Genomic DNA, 21,478 nt, shown 5'->3' on the forward strand with positions numbered 1-21,478 from the left:
GGGGAGGGGGTGCCTCTGTGTGTGTGTGTGTGTGTGTGTGTGTGTGTGTGTGCCTCTGTGTGTGTGTGTGTGTGTGTGTGTCCGTCTGTGTGTGTGTGTGAGTGTGTGACTCAGAGTTCTATTGTATGCGTGCCAGTGCGTGCGTGCGTGCGTGTGTGTGTGTGTGTGGGGGGGGGGGGGGGGTGCAGTGTGCGCGCGCGCGTCCCGGCGTCCGTGTGTGTGTGCTGTGTATTTGCCGGTGCGAGTCAGTGCGGGTATGCATAATTTCGTCCGTTTAAGTTATATATATAAAAGGACTCGAGAAAAGTGAGATACTCAAACAGAGAAAAAATTCAAGGAATGTACACTATCTCTTTTAACTGACTTACGTATCGATCTAGAGCCCTCGACAACCCGTCTCCACGCAAACAGCTTGTGCCAACAAAGGCACTGTGCATAGACAGCTGTTTCACACAGAGCAACCCTTTTATGTCTCCATCGATAATGCCTTTCAAACCGGCGCTTCGTCGCATATCTATCTACCTATCTATCTTCTAAAATAGTCTACCCTACACTCTATCTATCTATCTACTCTATCTCTATCTATGTCTATCTACTGCATATATAGTCTACCCCATAGTCTGCATCCGACGTTGTGTATGAAAGTTTGCATGTTTATCAGTGACTAAAAGTCGTCAGTTTGCAAAAGGTTGTATTGACTTATGTTTATTGTCACCGTAACATTGTTTACTTACGTCTATATGGGCCACAGCTTTTCCCATCTCACTGCTGAAAGGGAACTTTAAAGAATCTATAAAAATTTAAAAAAAAAAAAAAAAAAAAAAAAAAAATATATATATATATATATATATATATATATATATATATATATATATATATATATAAATTAAGCTATCTCAGGAAATAAAACACGATGGAAGAAAAATGAACAAAATTATGAAAATAATAACCTACAATGGTTGGGAATCAAGATTATGTAATTTGTTACGGTGATGAATCAAATCACTCTTCTTTTTTTTTCTTCCCGGCTCAAAATCTGCGGAAAAATTGGTTCAAGTGAAAAATCACTTGCAGACCGTAGACAAATATGTAGACTGGCTGAAGAGTAAGCCTGAGTGTAAATTAGTAAAACAATAGTAGATAGACAAATGAGTAGATACCAAGTAAATGAATAAATGAATAAATAGATATGTGATCACACACAAAGAAATGAATAGATATATCATGATTACACAAACATACCTTGTCAATGATTAATATACTCATTTCGGGTCATTAATAATTATCTTTGTTTCTCAGTTTTTTTACTTGCTTGATACTTAAGTAATCACAGAGAGAGAGAGAGAGAGAGAGAGAGAGAGAGAGAGAGAGAGAGAGAGAGAGAGAGAGAGAGAGAGAGAGAGAGAGAGAGAGAGAGAGAAGACAAGACAAAATTATTTATTATAGATAACGGCGCTTGTGTGCTTTTTTTTACATCCGGTCCCCCACCCTAAATAGGGTCTACACTACACAATACTAATAAAGATAAAGCATGGTGTTAGTAGAAATCACCGGCATAACAGAGCCGGGGAGAAAATTAAACAATTAAAACACTGAGAAAAATGAAAGAAAAAAAATAACACTAACACACACACACACACACACACACACACACACACACACACACACACACACCGGCACACAAGAACAGTAAACAATGCGCGCACACACACACACACACACACACACACACACACACACACACACACACACACACACGCACGCACGCACGCACGCACGCCGCACACTGTGACGCACACGCACTTGCACATACAGGCACAAGCATGGTACGTGTTAGTACTGAATCCGGTGGAATGCACTGACTCGGGAAAAAATGAAGAAAATGAAAGAAACTAGAAACACACACAACACACACCGCACCACAGACCAGAATGGGTGATGGAGGGTGAGGGAGGATTCTCAGAGAGACAGAGAGAGGGAGGGGAGAGGGGGAGAGAGAGAGAGAGCAGAGGTTGCAGCTGAAGAAGTAATAGCAGTAATAGGTGTACTCACTAATGACATAGGTAGTACATGGTTAAGAGAGGCAAGGCCTTCAAGACTCACTTGTGATACACTTTTAAAAAAATCCAAGCTTTTTATGTATTGAGTATAATTTCAAAATGTAATGTTTAAGATGAGAAAGATAAGTTTAAAGCAAATTAAGTCCCCTAGCATTATTACAGAGTAATTTCCCTTTAGTATCTGCACCAAAACGTTTGCAAAATAAATAAAACTTCCATGCTTAGCAAAAGAAGTTCCTGTTTGAACAAAAAATAATAATAATGACTGCTCTTGTTGTTGGGTCAGAATATCAGATCAAAGTGCCAAGTTTAGAGAATACAAAAAATATAAACATAACAGTAAATGCAGTTTGCATATAATTAGGCTTCTTTTTTCTTTCTTTTTTTTTTTTGGTGCCCATCCCAGAGGTGCAATATTGTTTTAAACAAGATGACTGGAAAGAACTGAATTTTTCCTATTTTTATGCCTAACTTGATTTGGTGTCGGCCGCGGCAACTGACTCAAAGTATTTGCAGAGAAAATGTCAATGTTAAAGTTTACCACGGACACACACACACACACACACACACACACACACACACACACACACACACACACACACACACACACACACACACACAGAGACAACCGAACACCGAACTTTGTTTACACAAGTGAGTCAAAAATTTACTTCACAGCAGATCGAGGCGATGATGATGATTACTGGAGCCGCCGGCCGGCGGTGGCGGTGGTGGTGATTTAAAAAGAAAATAGCAACACGATAATATCTTTACTTCGACCGACTTACTGATTCGTATATATATAGTGTCAGTGATTGCGGCCAGTGTCAGTGATTGCTATCTTCTTGTAAGTGCGAGAAGGGGAGGGAAGGAAGGAATGTGGGAATTCTTTTTGGCGTTTACGAAACGGAGGTAGTGAAAGCAGACGATGATTTATGGTTTCGCTTGGTCACATGATCCAAGAGCGCCATCTTGAGATCGCAGCAGAAGTCTCGGTCCGGCAAGTCGGATTGTACCGAAGCGGCAGTGCAGTGTTGGTGTTGAGTGCTTCCCGATCTCCCGTGGACAGTGAAAGTTGTGTGCGGCCTGTCAACACCTGGAGGGGCAAAATGTTCAAAAAACGGAGTAAAACCGATCTGCAATCGGAGTATACTTGCAGCGTTCGGTTCCTGGACGATGAACCGATGCAGTTTACATTTAAGGTAAGAAAATAGTAGAAGATCGGGGGCCCTCGACGAAGGCTCGGGTTTCGTTGTTTGTTGTGCATCACTGCATGGAGAGCGATTCGTCATTATCCCGATCTGCTTCAGTGCACAGTGCTCGTTTTGCTGTCAGCTCAAACAAACAAATTTGACAGGAACCTACCCAACGTATTCTTAGATGATTTTCCAGTTTGCCGAAAGAAAACTGAAAAGAACGAGAGAATATCGAGTGAGACAGCCGCCTCAGTTGTGCCGAATGATAGCAGTCGGTGTATTTTTATGCAAGGGCCGTATCAATGCACCTAACAGACGCTCGCGTCAGTCAGGGAGTCGGTAGAATTTGGAAAGGATAGAAAGTCAGGGATGGGCGGGTCCATTGTGGTTTGGGTAGAAGAGTAAACGAAGAGCATCTTCTGTTATGACAAAGTGTGCTAACGTCTGACCACCACCCCCAGTAACAAAACAATACAATAAAATAAAACTTAGAGAGATGTTAAACAGCTGTCTTTTTATTGTCACCTTATAGCAGACTGCATGGTGAGAGAATTGATTAATTTCAGTCTGAAGGTCTTGTGTGTGAATCCCACAGTATCTTGGTGAATTTACGGGTGGTGAATTTACTGGTGGAGAATTTTCTGCACCCCCCAAATGTCTGCAGATGTGCAGATCTAGTTCAGATGTATCATGAACTCTTCTCCGGTGTTATATTTCTACTAATTCATGCAGAAAATCAGGCGATGTTAGTTATGGATTCTGTATCCCTGGCATCCACCAAACATTGCAGATTCACCAATAAATCAATATATAATACTTTCTGTGAATAAAAGAAAGTAAGAATGGGGAGAGAGGTACAAGTTGGAAGATATGCAGTGCTCTGTGTGTATACTGTATACACATGTACGTATTATATATACGTGTGTATGATGTGTACGTCTGTGTGTGCTTTGTTGCAATGCTTTGTTTATAAATCAAGCAGCTTATTGTCAGTTATTGTCATAATGAGCAAAGACATTAAATTGTATACACATTCATGATCTAATGCAGTATATATATATATATATATATATATATATATATATTGTTTATATCAACTTGAGAGCTCATGGTTATCGACAAGCAGATAAGTAAGAAAGTGAGGAGTGATAGATTTTTGCTTTGGGGCATACCATTGTGCTGTGAATGTTTTGAGTCTTGATATCGACTGGCTGTCAGGGGCGACTGGCTGTCAGGGGCGGTGGGGGATGGGGAGACAAAATGGTCCATCTTGCCACAGATGATCAGGTCATTATTCAATGCATTGAAGGCCCCCAGGCCAGCAGATGGTGTATTGTTTAAAAATAAACTTTTGGGGTTTTGTTTGAAGAAGAGATAGAATAAAAATTTCTGTGTGACTGCAGGAAATTTATGTTTGTCTAGAGCTGTGGTTTGTTGTTGTTGTTGTTGTTTTGTGGACTTGTGTGATTGTGTACAGTGTGTGTGATAGCACATCTTTTTTTTTTTTACACAGTATGTGAGTCACTCTGTGTGTTTGTACTGTGTGTGTGCATTGTCTGTGTGCACATGTTGCAAATGTGTGTGTGTGTGTGTGTGTGTGTGTGTGAGACAGAGAGTGAAGAGAGAGAGACTGTGATTGTGAGTCATTGTGTGTGTTAGTCTGTATATGATGTATGTGGCCACATCTCACTCACATTGTGTGTGTGTGTGTGTGTGTGTGTGTGTGTGTGTGTGCATTGTTTACTGTTCTTGTGTGTAAATTTAGCTGTTTATATAGTTTGTTTGCATTTGTGTGTGTGTGTCCTGTTACATGAGTGTGAGTATGTATCTCACTTTGACTTGAGTCACACTGTGAGTGTGCATTGGTTACTGTTCATTTGCAGTGTTCAGCTGTTCTAAATTTTGAGTGCATGTCGCGTGCACGCACGCGTGTGTGTGTGTGTGTGTGTAATGGTGACTCACTCTATGTGAGAGTGCATTGTTTACTCTGTGTGTTCTGCTGTTCATTTTCACTGGCTTGTTTTATGAAGCCCATTTAATACTCTTGCATGCCAGATGTTTCATCACAAAGCAACAACAACAACAAAAAATTTTTTTTAAAAGTAACTGTCAGTGAGTGTGTGTGTGTGTGTGTGTGTGTATTTGTGTGCTACACAACTGTGTGTTTGTGTGCTACATTATGATTTTTGCTACACTGTGATCCCACCTGTTATCAGTTGGTACATGTATACACTTTTTAATTTGTCCCCGTTATCCAGGACTAAAGATTTAACTGTCTAGACCATATAGAATAATACTGCATGTCAATGATAATGCAGGGTTTCTTTTTTTGTGTGAAAATATTGTAAGACAATTATATGGCAGTAAATGATTATCTTTGGAGTTAATCAATGGGTATACCTGTGTGTGCCTTTAGAGAATTACTTTTTTTTTTTATATATAAATTTAAGTGGGTTCAGGCAGGGGAGGGAGAGGGTCAGGATTCTTCAATCTGTTGATGAATGCACCAGCTGAGGTGTTGCACCTACAGGTGTGTGTGTGTGTGTGTGTACAGCCTAGTTTTTAGTTTTAGTTTTAATAGATATTTAGAGTTGAAAATTTGTTTGGGTACCTTTTTTTTTTAAGATGTGTTTGTTAAATGGTGATCTGTGAGTCTTGATTTTGTAAGTTTGTTGCCCTTTTATGTTGGTTTTTTGTTGTTTTTGTTTTTTGTTGTTTTTTTCCATTTTTCATTTTTCTCTAGTTTGTGTCCAACATTTATGAATTGTATATTAAATGGGTCACTTTGTGATCAGTGTGTGTTTTTGCTCTTTAGATAGTTCTATACTACTTTAAAAGTACAGTTTTACCTTTTTTTTTCAGCTTTTCCCCCTCCATAAAGGTTGGATGTTATTGGTTAAATTATGTAATTTATGCAGTGATCCATTGACACAAGGTTTAATTGGTCACCATGTGCACATTTAATCAGCCTGATCAAGTTATGATTAACTCAGCTGTGAGCAAGGTAATTAACTTAGGACTGGTTTTACAAGTGCATAAAAAGGGATTTATTTGAAACTTGATTTTAATTTTGATTTAGATAACTGAAGTACTGTCACTATCAGCATAACTCTTCAGCTTTCTTGGCTCAAGGGCTCCTATTCACATTCTAGATAACAGTAGATTTGTAGTACTTACACTTACAGCAGCGGAACAACAAGGGTTTACAAGTGGGTGTGCATTGAAATTGAGAGTGCTTTTAACTGGTCCACTTTACGTGATAATTTCACATGTTTGCAGGCTGGCAGTTTTTGTCTTAAAAATAATAATGCTGCATTGCTAATAATTCCATGCATTTATTAAAACAATATATATGTATATCAAGACTTTTGACCCACTGACCCAGTTGTGTGTTGACTAGACCTGAATGATAAATCAGGATGGTTGTACTTAGTTGTGATGGTGACATGGATCTCAGTGGTCCCACTTGTGAATGATGAAAGACACAGTGGGTGGGCTTGCAGTGCTAATGATTGCCGGGTTGTAAGTGGCTAAAGTACAGCTAATGCTGTGTAACTGTTATGTGTAACTCAAATTACAGAAGCAGGACTGAGTACAAAGAAACTAAACAATGAACTGTTGTAATGTGACTGCCTTGCAGAACTTTGTACTGTGTCTGGGGTCACTGATTTCTCCTTTAGTCATTTCATGTTCACCGTCTCACTTACTGACTTAATAATTCCTTCAAGTTAAAGTTCATAAAGTATGACCATGAGGTAATCCATCAAAAGGTGACCTGTAATGTATTGTACAATAGTTTCTTCTCAAATTGTGATTGTAATGTTAATGTTACCAAAACCACTGCATTACATTTACAAGGGTCACATTAAAGTTTGTAAAAGTTTTAATAAAGACTTAAAAATGAATAATATTAATGTCATACGATGGCAGTTTCAGTAATTTATCTTACTCCCATTGACCACTTCGTCTCTTGTTTAAAAGCAGGAAAAGTTGAAAAAAAAAGTGTTTCATTTTTTGTTTTGTTTTTTTGTTTGTTTTTTAATTAAAAAAAAAAGAAAGAATAGATGTAGATAATGAGTGCATGCAGAAGTTTTCCACAAAGTATAAATTGCTAATCTCATGATTGTTTTAAGGTAAGAATATTTAACCTTGTTTAAGTTTTATAGTTTTTATACCAGTTGAATAAGACAACAGTCTGTTGTTGTTTTTTTGGTTTGTTGGGGTTTTTTGGTTGTTGTTTTGTTTGTGTGTGTGGTTATTTAGTGTGTTTTTTGTTTGTTTGTTTGTTTGTTTTTTTCTTATTCAGTTATTGATGTTGATAAGATTAAAAGTAATAAAACTAATTACAAACAGAAAAATGTTTGATTTTTTGTGTGTGTACTAATATAAATCATGTGGTAATGTAAATTTTATAATGATGGGGGTGTGGTGGGGGGTTGCTGTTGACTGCAAAGCAGTTGAGAAGCAGAACTATAGTTAATGATTTTGATCACTCAAAATCAGTTAATCAACAGATTATGCAAGCAAGCAACAGGCCAGAAGGTGTGACAGTGGTTTGATTACATAATTATTATCAGAGACAAATGATGGAAATGGGAAGGGACAAGACTGCAGCAACCTGCCTGCTGTGGGGGCTTGATGGATGCATGGGTGGCAAAGAGAGGAGGCCTGATTGGACAGCACTGGGAGAGACCTGTACTGCCTTGAAATAGCTCCCTAAGGGAACAACAGATGGACAATCAATTAGTCATGACAGCCACACCATTCTCACCCCCCCCCCCCCCCCCCCATGCCCCTCCAGACCTCCCATTTCCTCTTTACTCTTGCTGTCTCCACCCCTGTGATGCTGTGTGACTGCATTATGCACACTACCTCTGTGTGACTGCATTATGCTCAATACATCTGTGTGACTGCTTTATGCACACTACCTCTGTGTGACTGCATTATGCACACTACCTCTGTGTGACTGCATTATGCTCAGTGCCTCTGTGTGACTGCATTATGCACACTACATCCGTGTGACTGCTTTATGCACACTACCTGTGTGTGACTGCTTTATGCACACTACCTCTGCGTGACTGCATGATGCTCACTACCTCAGCATTGTGCAGACTACCTCTGTGTGACTGCATTATGCTCAACCTCTGTGTGACTGCATTTATGCTCAATACCTCTGTGTGGCTATGCATTATAAATGCACAGTGCTGCCACTCACCTTGACCTTTCTCTGGCACTGGGCTCTCCTTCTAGGGAGTTATATTCTGCTTGTGTTGCAGCCAATGAGAAGAGAGAGAGAGGAAAAGGCTGGAGTGGATATAACAGTAGAGATCTATAGACTATATCGATTTATAACATAGTATTAGTGGGTGATTGAGGAACCAAGAGTGAAAGGGTAAATGAGAAGAGGCAGAGCTCCAGAATGAACTTTGTGACAAGGGAGATTTGCACAGAAATTGGGGCCACACTAATTTCAGCACTATAATCCTTAAGAAAATTTTTATTTTTAAATGTAAAGAAAAATTTTGATATAAATCAGTTATTATGACACATGTACAATGATACACATGTCAGTCAATTGATGTATCATGCAATGATGGACAGGAAGGGGGTCAAGTAATGTGGATAAAAAGAGAATATGATTGATATTGATTATTATTTATTATTATGTACATTAATTTGTATTGAAAAATTTTAAATGTTCACAAAATGAAATTAGAATTTTTGCACTATTTTGCAATGGCTTACATACATGTATGGGTACTTGAAGTCATCTTTCTTCTAGTTCCTGAGAGTTCTGTATGGGAAAACTTTCCCCGCGATGGGGCTGCTTGCTTGGGCTGCGTGGTATAATTTTCATCCAGGGCTAGGCACCCAGTGACACTACAGAACAAAATGAAAACTAAACAAGATCCCTTGTTAAAATGATAGAAGGTGACTATGTTCAAATGACATTTCCAGACCCGGCCTGACTAAAGACAGGGCTGTTTGTGTCACTCCCAACACCCACACACCACCATGTGACAAGCTTGGTGGGCGGGGGGAAAAAAAAAATCATGTCCTTGCTCAGTAGCTAGTTGTTCACTTGTTGTCACAAGCGTGGGCGTGGATGGCTTCCTTGTTTTGGGGAAGGGGATTTGTCATCTGGAGGGGAATGGAATCTTGTTGGCTAAACTGGTTAGGGAGACTTAGAGTAAGAGGCTTGATTTTTGTTTTCATGTGCAGAGAGTGCTTTCAGATAGAAACAGAGAGCTCTGGTTAATGGAAAGTTCTGCTTACTGGAGACTGTTCCGTTGAAACTGAAAGTATAATAGTTACTAACAATTTAAATTTGGCTTCACATTCTTTAGAAATTAGTTATCCGCTCATTGACTCTCTCTCTGTGTGTGTGTGTGTGTGTGTGTGTGTGTGTGTGTGTGTGTGTTGCATTTGAAAGCTTACAAGTCTGGGTGTTCTTGTGTGAGTGGGTGCACACTTCTTCACTGAGCAAGGCCTGTCTTTGATCTTGTTTTATGTAACTGTCATTTGCCTCATGCAGATATATGCTTCACCTGATTTTTTTTTTTTTTTTTTAATCTATTAAAACTTATTTGTTTCATTATTTTATTTTTTTATTTTTTTTACACAAACCTAGGGTAATCACTCAAAGCCTGGCCTTGACCAGCAAAGGTCAGGTGTCTGCTTTAAAAAAAAATAATAATAATTTTTTTTATAGACAAAGCAGATGTGGTTTAACCTTTGGATTTATGTACACACACACACACACACACACACACACACATATATATATATATGTATATGTATACATTATATGCACTCTCAGATAATTCCTTGAAACTGAATTTAACTTTGAGTTTGAGGAGATCATGAGCGAAGCAAGACTAGAAATAGATGACAGTGGAAGAGAAGATATATTTGTATATGTGTCACTGTATGTATGTGTGTGTGTGTGTGTGTGTGTGTGTGTGTGAGGACAATGATGATATAATACTGAAGCTGAAACCATTTGATGCCCATTCACACCCACCAGCCCCACATTGTTCACAATTATTTTGTTGTTGGTATTTAGGACAAACTTCACTATGGAGTGAAATGCTACTGTACTTGACAGAGCTATATCATATATTGTACTAAAAACTACTATTTACTTTGCAATGCAAAGTTGTTGTTTTTTAACCTGCACTCTCCAAAGTCCATTGTGACAATGGCCAGACAGGTCTCTGCAGTGTATTAGTCCTGATCCTGATCCTGTTGGGTTTTTTTACAGAAAGAAAATTAGGGAATAACTTTTCTAAGTACTGAACATATCTTTGACCTGAAATAAGTGACAATGTTGTAATCTTTAAAAAAAAAACCCACTGAAACAGTGAAAGAGAAATTGAAGAGAAAAAAGAAAAGATTAGGCACTCGCATTCCTAAGTTAGTAAGTACTGACTGAACATTTTGTTCTAACCCAATGAAAAAATAAATTTAAAAAAAAATGAGAGAAAGACAGGAAAAAGAAAAACAGTATAAAATTAGGAAAAATTCCTTCCGCTATTTGCAACATGAGAATGTAGTACTTGTAGATTTTTTTGTGTGTGTGTAATCTGTTAAAAAAGAAAATGAAAATAGTACTTAGTAGAATCAGGAATCAGTTTCCTTCTGTTATTTTTGGTATGAAAATGTTGTATCACTTATAATCTGTGAAAAGAAATTACACGGTTTATAGATTATAAATTTTGTGGAAAAAACAAACAAAACAAAGCAAAACAAAACAAACAAAAAAACAATCAGGAAATCACTTTCCTTATGAACTGTTGAATTCTTTGACCAGGGTCAGATAACTAATGTGTGAGCAGGGCGGACTTTTCTCACACTCGTGTGTCATGTGTTGTGGACGTCTTGCCAAGTAAACACTTCTGTCATTGTCAGCACTTACACCAGTTGAACCTGCTGGCTGGATTGAGTGGTGGTGCACTGTGTATTATTATAATCTGCTACAGTGGACTGCAGTCTTCTCCTATGCATAATGTTCAGTGATCATGTATGAATTAACACAAATCTTTATGTGATCATGTTTGATTTTCATAAATCATTCTGATCTTACACTGACAAGAGGACTGACGATTTTGCAGGCACTTCATTGTGGTGTCATGGTTTTTCGGTATTTCATTTGTATTATATAATTTTTTAAAGATAGATTACTGTTTTTTTAACTTGAAGTGGTTTGGGGGTTTTGCGTTGAAGGTTTTTTTGCTTTTAATTTGAATTGTCTGGTCATCTTCTTGTGGGTTTACTGGGTGCAGTGCTCTTGTCAAGTGTAATTGATAAAATTTAAGGGCTGTAGTTTTATTGTTTGAAGTTTGACCCAAAAAGATTACATTATTATGATTATGGTTCAGGATTTTATATTATAATATGATTTTCGCAATGCACTGTTTGATTTTGGCAGGTGGATTCCATGCACACTGGAATTTTATTGATTTACCCACTTGACACTTACATGGATTGTTATGGGATACTTCGTGATTATAGATCACTATGTATACAGAATCATCTGCATGTGTAACATACTCGTGATTATAGATCACTATGTATACAGAATCATCTGCATGTGTAACATACACCTATTACAGGCATAGTGTGTATGCATGGATATAATCATGAATGGATGCAATTAACTTTAAGGCACCTGTAGACCTGCACCAAATAAAATAATAGAAAAGGTAGATTGCATTGTGTGCCTGGCAATTTGGAGTATAGTCTGTTTCCTCAGCCTTAGTTAGTAGAGAGATGATGCTTCCAATATTTTTTTTCATAGGAAAACATCTCGTTCTTAATTGTTCAAATGATGTAAAATAAATAAATAAATAAAAGACATCAAAATCTTTTTTCTTTCAAGTTTTGACATTTGGATATAGAACCTATGAAAGGAATACAAATTATACCACAGTAACCTACAACATTTCAGAGTGAATAACAGGTTTCATATGATAATGATGAGGACAGTGCTGTATTGTCTGTAATGACAAATGATGTATGTACACAGGACAGTGCTGTATTGTCTGTAATGACAAACAATATGTGTACACAGGACAGTGCTGTGTTATCTAATGACAAATGATGTATGTACACAGGACAGTACTGTGTTATCTCTCAGTCAGGTCAGGTCTCTACCTGCCACAGGTACCATGTAACCCTGTGCTACCTGTCACATGCGGGCAGATGGAGCTCGACAGCCCGGGAAGGCAGTCCATCTAAGACAAGGAAAAGTCTGAAGTAAAACCCATGAAGTGCTAAGGAATGCAGGACAGTCTCGACATGCATTGACCCTGGGTCCATGGCCATGTCCCGACTTTCAGTAGCCGCGCCCCCGTGCCTCCGAGGAAGGTTTTTGAGCCAGAGGCTAGGACAAGGACAGTCTGATATAAAACCTACGACCTGAGGACCTCACTGTCACCGTCCCAGCTTGCTAGGCTATGGCAGATGAACCACGGGTGTAAAGGGTGGGGCCAGTACTGCGCACACTGCACTCCACCTAAAAATTCCATTGCGCAGGCTTGAAGGACACGTCCACGTCCGCGCCACCAACTATTCCAAGCCCTGTAGCGATGGGAAAGGGGCGAAAACGGCAGGTGGAAGATGTCACTGGAAGCCGCAGTTCCAATCCTGCATGCAGGCGGTTCAGGATATTGGTCGCCTGATTGTTGACCCGGAGGTGACAGCACAAATGTCGAGGTCCTGGAGCAGGCAAAGACTATCAGCATCGAGGCAGTGCTGCTAAAGACCCAGCTACGTTGGGCAGGGCACATGTCCAGGATGGAGGACCACCGCCTGCCCAAGATCGCGCTGTATGGCGAACTGTCCACTGGCCACCGTGACAGAGGAGCACCCAAGAAGAGATACAAAGACTCCTTGAAGAAAGCTCTCGGTGCCTGTCACATTGACCATCGCCAGTGGTCCGCAGTAGCCGCTGATCGAGAGACCTGGCGACGCACCATCCACCAAGCTGTCTCCTCCTTCGAAAACAACCGCAGGGCCAGCCTTGAGGACAAACGCAGAAGGAGGAAGAACCACGACGCTGCAGCCGCGAACCCAGACCAGACTTTCCCTTGCAACCACTGCGGCCGACTCTGCTTTTCCCGCATTGGCCTTGTCAGCCATGAGCGTGCCTGCATCAGACGTGGACAACGCCCTTCCTAGATCTTCGTCAGCGAAGCCAGGCCATGAATGATAATGATACTTTGATAGTCTATTTTCATCTGCATTGCAGTCAGTTATTGTCATCTTGTTTTATAATCAGAACCCTCAATAATTCTGGCTGGATACTCAGTGTCTGACCTTTTTCAGTAATTAAAAAAATTGAGTACCATACATCAATATCACTCAATTCATGGTAGTTGGTGGCTGATGTTCTCAGTGAAAGTCTTTGATATTTAGAAAGAGAGAGAGAGAGATATTTATACAATTATAGAGTATCACACCAGCTGTGTGCTCAGCTTAATATAAGTTTATGTTTTAGAACTGTTCAGTTCTTTGCAGTTTATGTATTGCATTGACAGTGAATTCTTGTACTAGCAGTAACAAGTGATGTTGACACGGTTAAACTTTTTGTAAAGTTCTCATAAATGATAAGGGTGTGTCATTTTGAGTATGTTTTGTTTAGGGTGAAAGGAAATGAACAGAAGATGAATCTTGGACCAGCATCAGTTTTAAGGTGGTGTGAAACATCAAACTCGAAAGCATGTGGAGTGATCATTTACACTGAACCAATGTCACAAGATCTGTAACTTACAGTGTAAGGGCCGGTGATGGAGAACCACTCAGATTACATAATATCTGGAGGGAGAGTCATTTTGAAGTCATCTTTTGGCTGATAGTGAATGTGAAGAAGAGGATAAGTCAGGGCTTTCAAATTATGTATGAAATATTCATGCCCACAGGGTATTTTTCTGTGAAGTGGAGTGGGTCCTATCAAATTCGTCATCTCTTATTACCATTGCCCCAAGTCTTCCCATTTATAAATATGTAAGAGAATTTCTTTAGTTTACATAACATATTCAGTTCTGGTTAGAAACCAGTTGAGGCATATATATTTGTGATATATCTTAGAAGGTTTCATTTGTTAGGGATCATGTTCATGATCATGATTACCTATTCATTTCTTTATTTTATTGATTTGACCATTAGCACTGATAGAATCTACCACAGACAAAGGCACTTTGTAATTCTGAAAGATAATAAATAGCAGTATGACGTTATAATTGAGCTCTGCTATGTTTGTAATATTCCATGCTATATCAGTGCATGGTTTCCTCTCATTTTCTGTAGAATGAGCAAAGATAAATATTTCTGGTTCCCTCTTACCGCCCTAGTCCATTGTCTCCAGTGTGAATGAATCACTCTGCTTCTGGTTCTTTATAAAATAAAAGAAAAAAGAAAAAAAAAGGGGGAAAATACAACAATAAAACATAATCGAGAGAGGCTAGAACTAGAGCAGAAGACTTAACTGAGAACTTCAGACCAGTTCCCCTTCACCCCCAGCTCCCTCTCCTTCCTCCTTTTTGTGTAACTTAAAATATCTAGGAAGGCTCTCTTTCTCACGGATCCCTCATTGATGAGCACAAATGTGGTTCATTAAACACTTCTTTGATGAGCACAAATATAGTTTATTAGCTTGAACAGTTTCTCTCACTTGCGTCCTCACTTCCTGACAGAGATAGATCTGAAGTCAATGGTTCAGGCAGTACAACTACAAAGTTCTTGAAACGGGGAAGAGATGATGAGAGGGGTTGAGGGCAGGATGGACCCCCCCAAAGGTCTGGATAAATTGTTTCAGGGGGTAAATCACCTGTTGACGAGAGGTGTTTGTCAATGGCAGGCCTGGGACGGGACCACTCAGACGTGAGGTAAAACGGTGGCGTAACCGATGACCGGGTGGTCACCCTAGGTTGAGTTTCCTCCCTTCTCGGGGCGGTTTCGACTGACTTGCCCTCCCCTTGTCGTTGTCAACAATGGGCAGTGATAGATCGCCCGACATTCTAGTTCGTGAAAGTGAGAACAAGGACACAAACAAAAAACAGTCTTAGGGGTTGTTTTGCTAGTTGTTGGTTCAGGGTAAGATTTCGCTTTGCTGGTTAAAGAGCTTTGTCAAAGCGGATCTGTGTACGGCTTTCTCTGGGTGATGGACTGTCGGAACATTTTGTTTGTTCACAAGTCCATCAACGAACAGTTTGTTTGTTCGCGGCTTTTTTGTCCGCAAGACTTGAGTAGTTGTAGAGGTTTTGAGATGAGTGCTTAGATCGCCGATGACGTGGTGTGAATGATTTAGCGGAATTAAAGGGCTGGTCGGCTGTTTGGAGAGAGTTTGTGAGTCTGACTAAAGGGAGAGAGGTCTGTGGTAACTTTTAAGGGGGAAAAAGAGCGTGAAACGGAAACAGGCTATCTCCCACCCTCTCCTGCCTTTTCCCTCTGACCACTACCCGTCTCTCCCATCTCCCACCACTTCCTGTTTTGTTTAGAACTGCACTTACCCCCCAACCCCCCCCCCCTGTCCTCCCCTCTCTTTCTACATCCCTCTCTCATCCACCTTGTCTGTCTGCCCCATCTCTCTCTCCCCTCTCTAACGCCCCCCCCCCTTTTATTGGCCTCTTCCCAATCTCTCCCTCTACTCCTCCCTCTCCCCCCTCTCTCTCTTCCCATTCCCCCTCTGTCTCCCCTCCTTTCTTTTTGTCTGCCTCATCACTCCCCCTTCTCTCCCATCTTTTCTCTACTTACTTGCCTATTGCCAGTGATGGAGAACTATATGAACTTAAAACCTGACATTAGGTGGCACAGGTTTTGCCCAGATTCCAGTTGTCTGTTATAAATTCATAATACCACTTTACCAGTGTAGACATAAGTTTTTGTGGTTTTTTTAATAAAAAGAAAGAAAAAGAAAACCTAGGTGTGATTCAAAATTGAGTGAAATTTGAAGGTAGTGTGAACTTCATTCAATTACCCACCCCCCCACCCACCCAAAAAAAAAAGAAAAAAAAAAAAAGAAGAAAAAGAAATCAACTAAACAGCAGGCTGAGGCTGATTTTAGAAAAATAGGAAAAAAAGAATATAAAATGAAAGAAATATTTTGTGCTAGCAATCTGTGAGATGGGGCATGTCCATAGTACTTTAACTAAAAGTATACCTTTTCTTTGTTCCTTCTGAAAAGCCTTTTTTTTCTTCTTCTTTTCTTTTTATTCTTCTTTTTTTTCATTTTACCATGTCTGTCATGTGTGTGGCAATTTCATTAAAAAAACTAAAAAGAATATTTGTTTTATGAAAATGTATGTGTAATGATGTATTGTTTGAAGGCAGCTTTGTTTGGACTGCATTTGAGGATTGCATTAAAACACACGCACGCACACACACGCACTTCATGTACAAATTGACTTTTGCACAAATGAAACCATACCTTATGTGTAGAGTCATTGGCAAGCTGATCTGCTTTTTTCTGGTTTGGGCAAGTGAAGTGCCAAAAATAAACTTACTTATGAATTTTTAATACCCACGTCAATTTAGGAAATAAAATCCATGTCATCATCAGGAAGCCAGACATGCAGTTCTCTCCCCTTTCTGCCTTCCCCCATGTGGCCAGACAGATCTATTTATAATGGGGCGGAAAACAATTCTGTTGATGGAATTGCAGGCCTCGGAGGATTAAGGAGGCCTGTATTGTTATGATTATTAATATTATTGTTGATGACGGCATCAGTCATTTGAGAGAGAGGTTGATGGATTAGGCCATTGTGTGGCTGTGTGTACTTACTTCCTGCCCTGTTGATAGCTGTGAATGCTTGATTGTGTTCACACCAGAACAACAGGAATAGCTGACTGAAACTAGTGAAAGTGAAACAAAACCAGGTAAATTATACTGAATTGATAATGATTACAATTTTGATCACATGCGACAAGTTTAGGAGCTTGCTGAGAATGGTCTTTTGTGGTCAGATGGGGGGGGGTTAGTTTGTTAAGTTTCCAGAATTTTGTTTTATGATATCTGTATACTAAATAGTATTAATCGTTTAATGCATAAAAGCGTGTTTATACTATAGTATGTGTGTATTATTTGAACATTGTGACAAGATGTTTGTCAGATGTTACTCAGACTTCCAGTTTCTAAAAAAATGAACTTTCTGAGTCAATAAAGTCAGTGATATAGTGTCCACATTTTAGTGATACAATGTCTACTTTCTGAATCAATAAAGTCAGTGATATAGTGTCCACATTTTAGTGATACAATGTCCCAGTCCCACTCATGAAGAGTGAATAAATGTAGTTAGCAGTGAAGAAGTAAAGAGAGAGATTGGTATTTGATATAAGTTTTGTATAAAATTTGTGTGTGTGAAAATTCAAACCTTTTTTTTTTTCAGCTGGTTTCATTCCATCTTTCATGCTGAAGAATGGATCCACAAGCAATAATTGTATAGTGAGAGATAACTATGCATGCTGGGCAGCACAATCACCAGCACCCCTTCAGCACCACCCCTGCCACCCCAGGCAATCCTTTCACCTGCCCCACTTCCAGACCTGCACCCCATACACTTACTTTACCCTCCCCACCTAATCCTGTTTTCCTGATTTTTTCCTCCTCGCACCCCCCCCCCCCACCCCACCCCCACCCCCTATCCGCCCCCCCCCCCCCCCCAAAAAAAAAACAAACACCCCCACCCCCCACCCCTGACTGTGGATAATGTGACTGAAGGGTTGAATGACTTCTAATTGGGCACTGAACCAAAGTAAAACAGGAATGGTTGTTTTTGATGTGCAAGGTTTTTTTTAGATTTATCTGTTTGGTTTGGAGCACATTCAACACAAATAATGTATCTGAGCAAAATGCTCTGCCTGTGAGGCTGCTTTGAGGCGATTGTTGGATGAAGGGATGGTAGGTTTGTGATTCGTGAATGAAGTGACAGAAATAGATTGGACAATTTGTGTGTGTGTGTTTTGTTGGGTTTTTTTTTGTTGTTTTTTTTTAATTTTTTTTATTGGGTACAAGTGTTTGTTGACTATGTCAGTATGTGGTTGAGTGGGTGTAAAACTGTAAGTGTGCAGCTTCGTTCCCTTCCCTCCCTCTTTATGGTGGGCAGTTCCTTTAGCTCTCTATGAAAATATTAATAAGTTCTGTTTTTTCATCACACTGAATCAGAGAACTTTATGCTTGCATTTGAATAATTAGTGTGAAAGCACTTTGATGGTGTGAGCAAAAATCAGGGTTGTACAAATTATACATTTATTTTTTTTATATTTTAATAATGATGATAATAATAATTATAGTAATTTGTAGTAAATATTTGTAATAAAAAAAAGAAGAGGAGATTGAAATTCATGTGAGAGCTGCCAATGGGGGGAGGATGTGGGATGTGGTGGCGATCTCCACACTGGATGGGTGTGGGGCGATGCTCACTCAGTCTGGTTCTGCGACTAAGCTATTATTGTCAGTAGGGAGCATAGTAGGTGGTTCGAAAGTAAATTGAATTAGAACAGGCATTTCCAGAAGAACACCACTGAAGTGACTCAGCAGCAGTGCAAGGTCTCCTCTGGTGTGTGGAGGAGACGAGAGAGGGATGGGAGGATGGAGTGAAAGCAATCCATCAGACGCTGGAAACCAGTCTATTCACTTTGATGTGTGTATCAAAAATAGATCCTGTGAAGTCCTTCAAAGGTATCATGATGTTTGCAACGAAAAACTCAGAAAGGAAATTCTTCTTCAAACACTGAAAGTGGTGAACGACCTGGCTGGCAAACACCTGTGTCTCACACTGGTATTTAAAAAAAAAAAAAAAAAAGAAAAAAAAAAGTAAGGTGAATGTTGTGGATAGGGATACAGCGGCTGTGGGACCTGGCATGACAAATGACCATTGACACCCCATTGCCTATAAATCTGGAATGTCAGCAATGTAGCTTGAGGTCATGTGAGACTGTCGACAGTGTCTGTGTCAGCTCTCATTCCATGATTCATCGCTTCTGATCACCAGACTTTAGACTTGTTTTCTGGCTGAAATGAATTTATTCCTCACACCACATCACATGCTATGATAATCAACATTTTTTTGTTTGTTTACGTTTTGTTGGGTTTTTTTGTTTGTTTGTTTTTGTTTATTTGTTTGTTTGCACACAGTACCAATATTATATATGTTCTATGTCTTTATTTGTTTGCGCATGGCACCAACATTCTTTTTTCTCTATTAACTACCATGTAGATGGGAAATTACAGTAATTAACATTTGAGGTGTGTTATGTTCCATTTGATTTCCAAACATGGATAGTGATCATTGCATTTTTTTTATATGTATATTTTTTGACATTGTGATTGATGATTACTGGGTTTTATAAAAGTCTCAACATTTGACATACTGTCTGAGCACGCAAGCGCTATGATTCTGTGAATGTAACAAAATTCAAAGAGGGACAGTGGAGCATTAATTTATTGTTATTTTGTGCACTAAACAGGCTGCAGCAAAGTGACTAAATTAGTAAATAGTACAATTGGTAATATTGTGAGTCTGTTGGTACATCATTCTTATTCTTAGCTTGACTTGGTATTTAAATAACACTACATATATGTAATGTGCTGGCCTACAGTTACGATTCACACAGCCTAATCAGCTGATTGATCAGTTAAAGAGATCGTTTTCCAGGGCTTGGTGTCATGATTAATTGAGGAAAGGTTTGGTTTGAAAAAAGAAAAATGTTTTAGTGGGTAGAAAGATTTAGAGCAATGAATACTAAACAAAAAACAAACAAAACAAAACAAAATGTACAGTATGGCTTGACCAGAACCCTCCACCTCCCAACTTCCCCACATATCTTTTTTCATCCCCTCACCAATCTCTCCACCTATCACACCACATCACACCACACCACTACCACTACCACCATGAAATTTAACATCTTCAGTTGCTGATACATCTGTTTTCAGTTCTCAGGGTTCCTCTAACCCTCTCCTTGCCCCAGTTTCTCTGTGTCTTCTCTGACAGTTCTGCAGTTTTATTGCTGTAAAACAGGCACCCAGGGTTTCCACTGACTTCTTGCTCACTTCACTGAGGTGGGGGTGGAGGTGGGGTGGGGAGTTTGTGTGTGTTTATGTGAATCTGTGTGTATAATTGTGTGTGTGTGTGTGCATGCGCGTATGTGTTTATTCTTTAGTTTAGTCTTTTCTCTGTAAGTGATACTGATAGACAAGGATAATATGTTGTTGTTGTTGTTTGGTGGGGGTTTTTTTGGGGTGTGGGGTTGGGGAGTTACATTTCACATGTATAAGAGTGAGAAAATAAATGTGTGCATAGGTATGTGTGTGTTTGTATGCAAGCATTGCATGAATAGTATTTGTTCTTCATTTGAATAACTTTTCATTGAGAATGATTGGATGATCAGTACAAGCATGTGTTTGTACGCATAAAGGTGATACGTACATACATACACACACACACACACACATATATATATATATATATATATATATGTGTGTGTGTGTGTGTTTATGTAATATGTATACAGAATGGTGTATTAATGCTTTAAGCTATGTTCATTAATTTGCCTGTGCATGCGCATACACGCACATAGACATGTTTCTCATTCCAGTGAAGCAAGGTGACTTTAAATCTCCCGTAAAGGGGCTTTTTTTTTTCTTTTTCTTTCTTTCTTTTTTTTTTTCTTTTTCTTTTTTTTTTCCACCCAATGCCTTTCGGCAGGAACGTAAACAGCAGTGTCATTGAACGTTGGTGTGTTCATGCGTGCCACAGCTTTACAGCCAACTAGTGCGTGAGTAGTCTACACATTCATGACTCACAGAGGTGTGCAGACAGGAGTAGGAGAAGGGTGTTACATATGATAAGAAGAATTTTATTTCTAAAGTCCAAGGACTCATGTGAACAAGTGTGTGGGAAAGCGTGCATGCATACTTATGCCCACTCACTGTCATCAACACGCACGCACATGCGTACATACACACATATGTACAAACACACACACACACACACACACACACACACACACACACACACACACACATAACACACAAATGTATATAACACACACACACACACCCTCATGCATGCACACACACACACACACACACACACACACACACACACACACACACACACACACACAGTGCATGCATGCACATGTATGCAGCCATTTGCATTCAGGCAAACGCATGTTGTGCGTACAGGTATGCACACGCATGTGCACAAACACGCACAC

At 39.5% G+C, this 21,478-nt stretch overlaps 1 protein-coding gene across 2 annotated transcripts in view; it reads left to right on the forward strand.

Moving 5' to 3' along the window:
• The first annotated feature begins 3,070 nt into the window (after window positions 1-3,070).
• The window catches only part of LOC143297293 (FERM domain-containing protein 5-like), a 114,839-nt gene continuing 96,431 nt past the window's right edge, over window positions 3,071-21,478 (forward strand). For both annotated transcript variants that reach the window (XM_076609564.1, XM_076609565.1), the window contains exon 1: window positions 3,071-3,262. In XM_076609564.1, coding sequence (XP_076465679.1) covers window positions 3,170-3,262 — 93 coding nt within the window. In that variant the 5' untranslated portion in view covers window positions 3,071-3,169. The remainder of the gene's footprint in view (window positions 3,263-21,478) is intronic.

Source organism: Babylonia areolata, chromosome 22 (assembly GCF_041734735.1).
Source record: "Babylonia areolata isolate BAREFJ2019XMU chromosome 22, ASM4173473v1, whole genome shotgun sequence".
NCBI classification, from domain to species: Eukaryota; Metazoa; Mollusca; class Gastropoda; order Neogastropoda; family Buccinidae; genus Babylonia; species Babylonia areolata.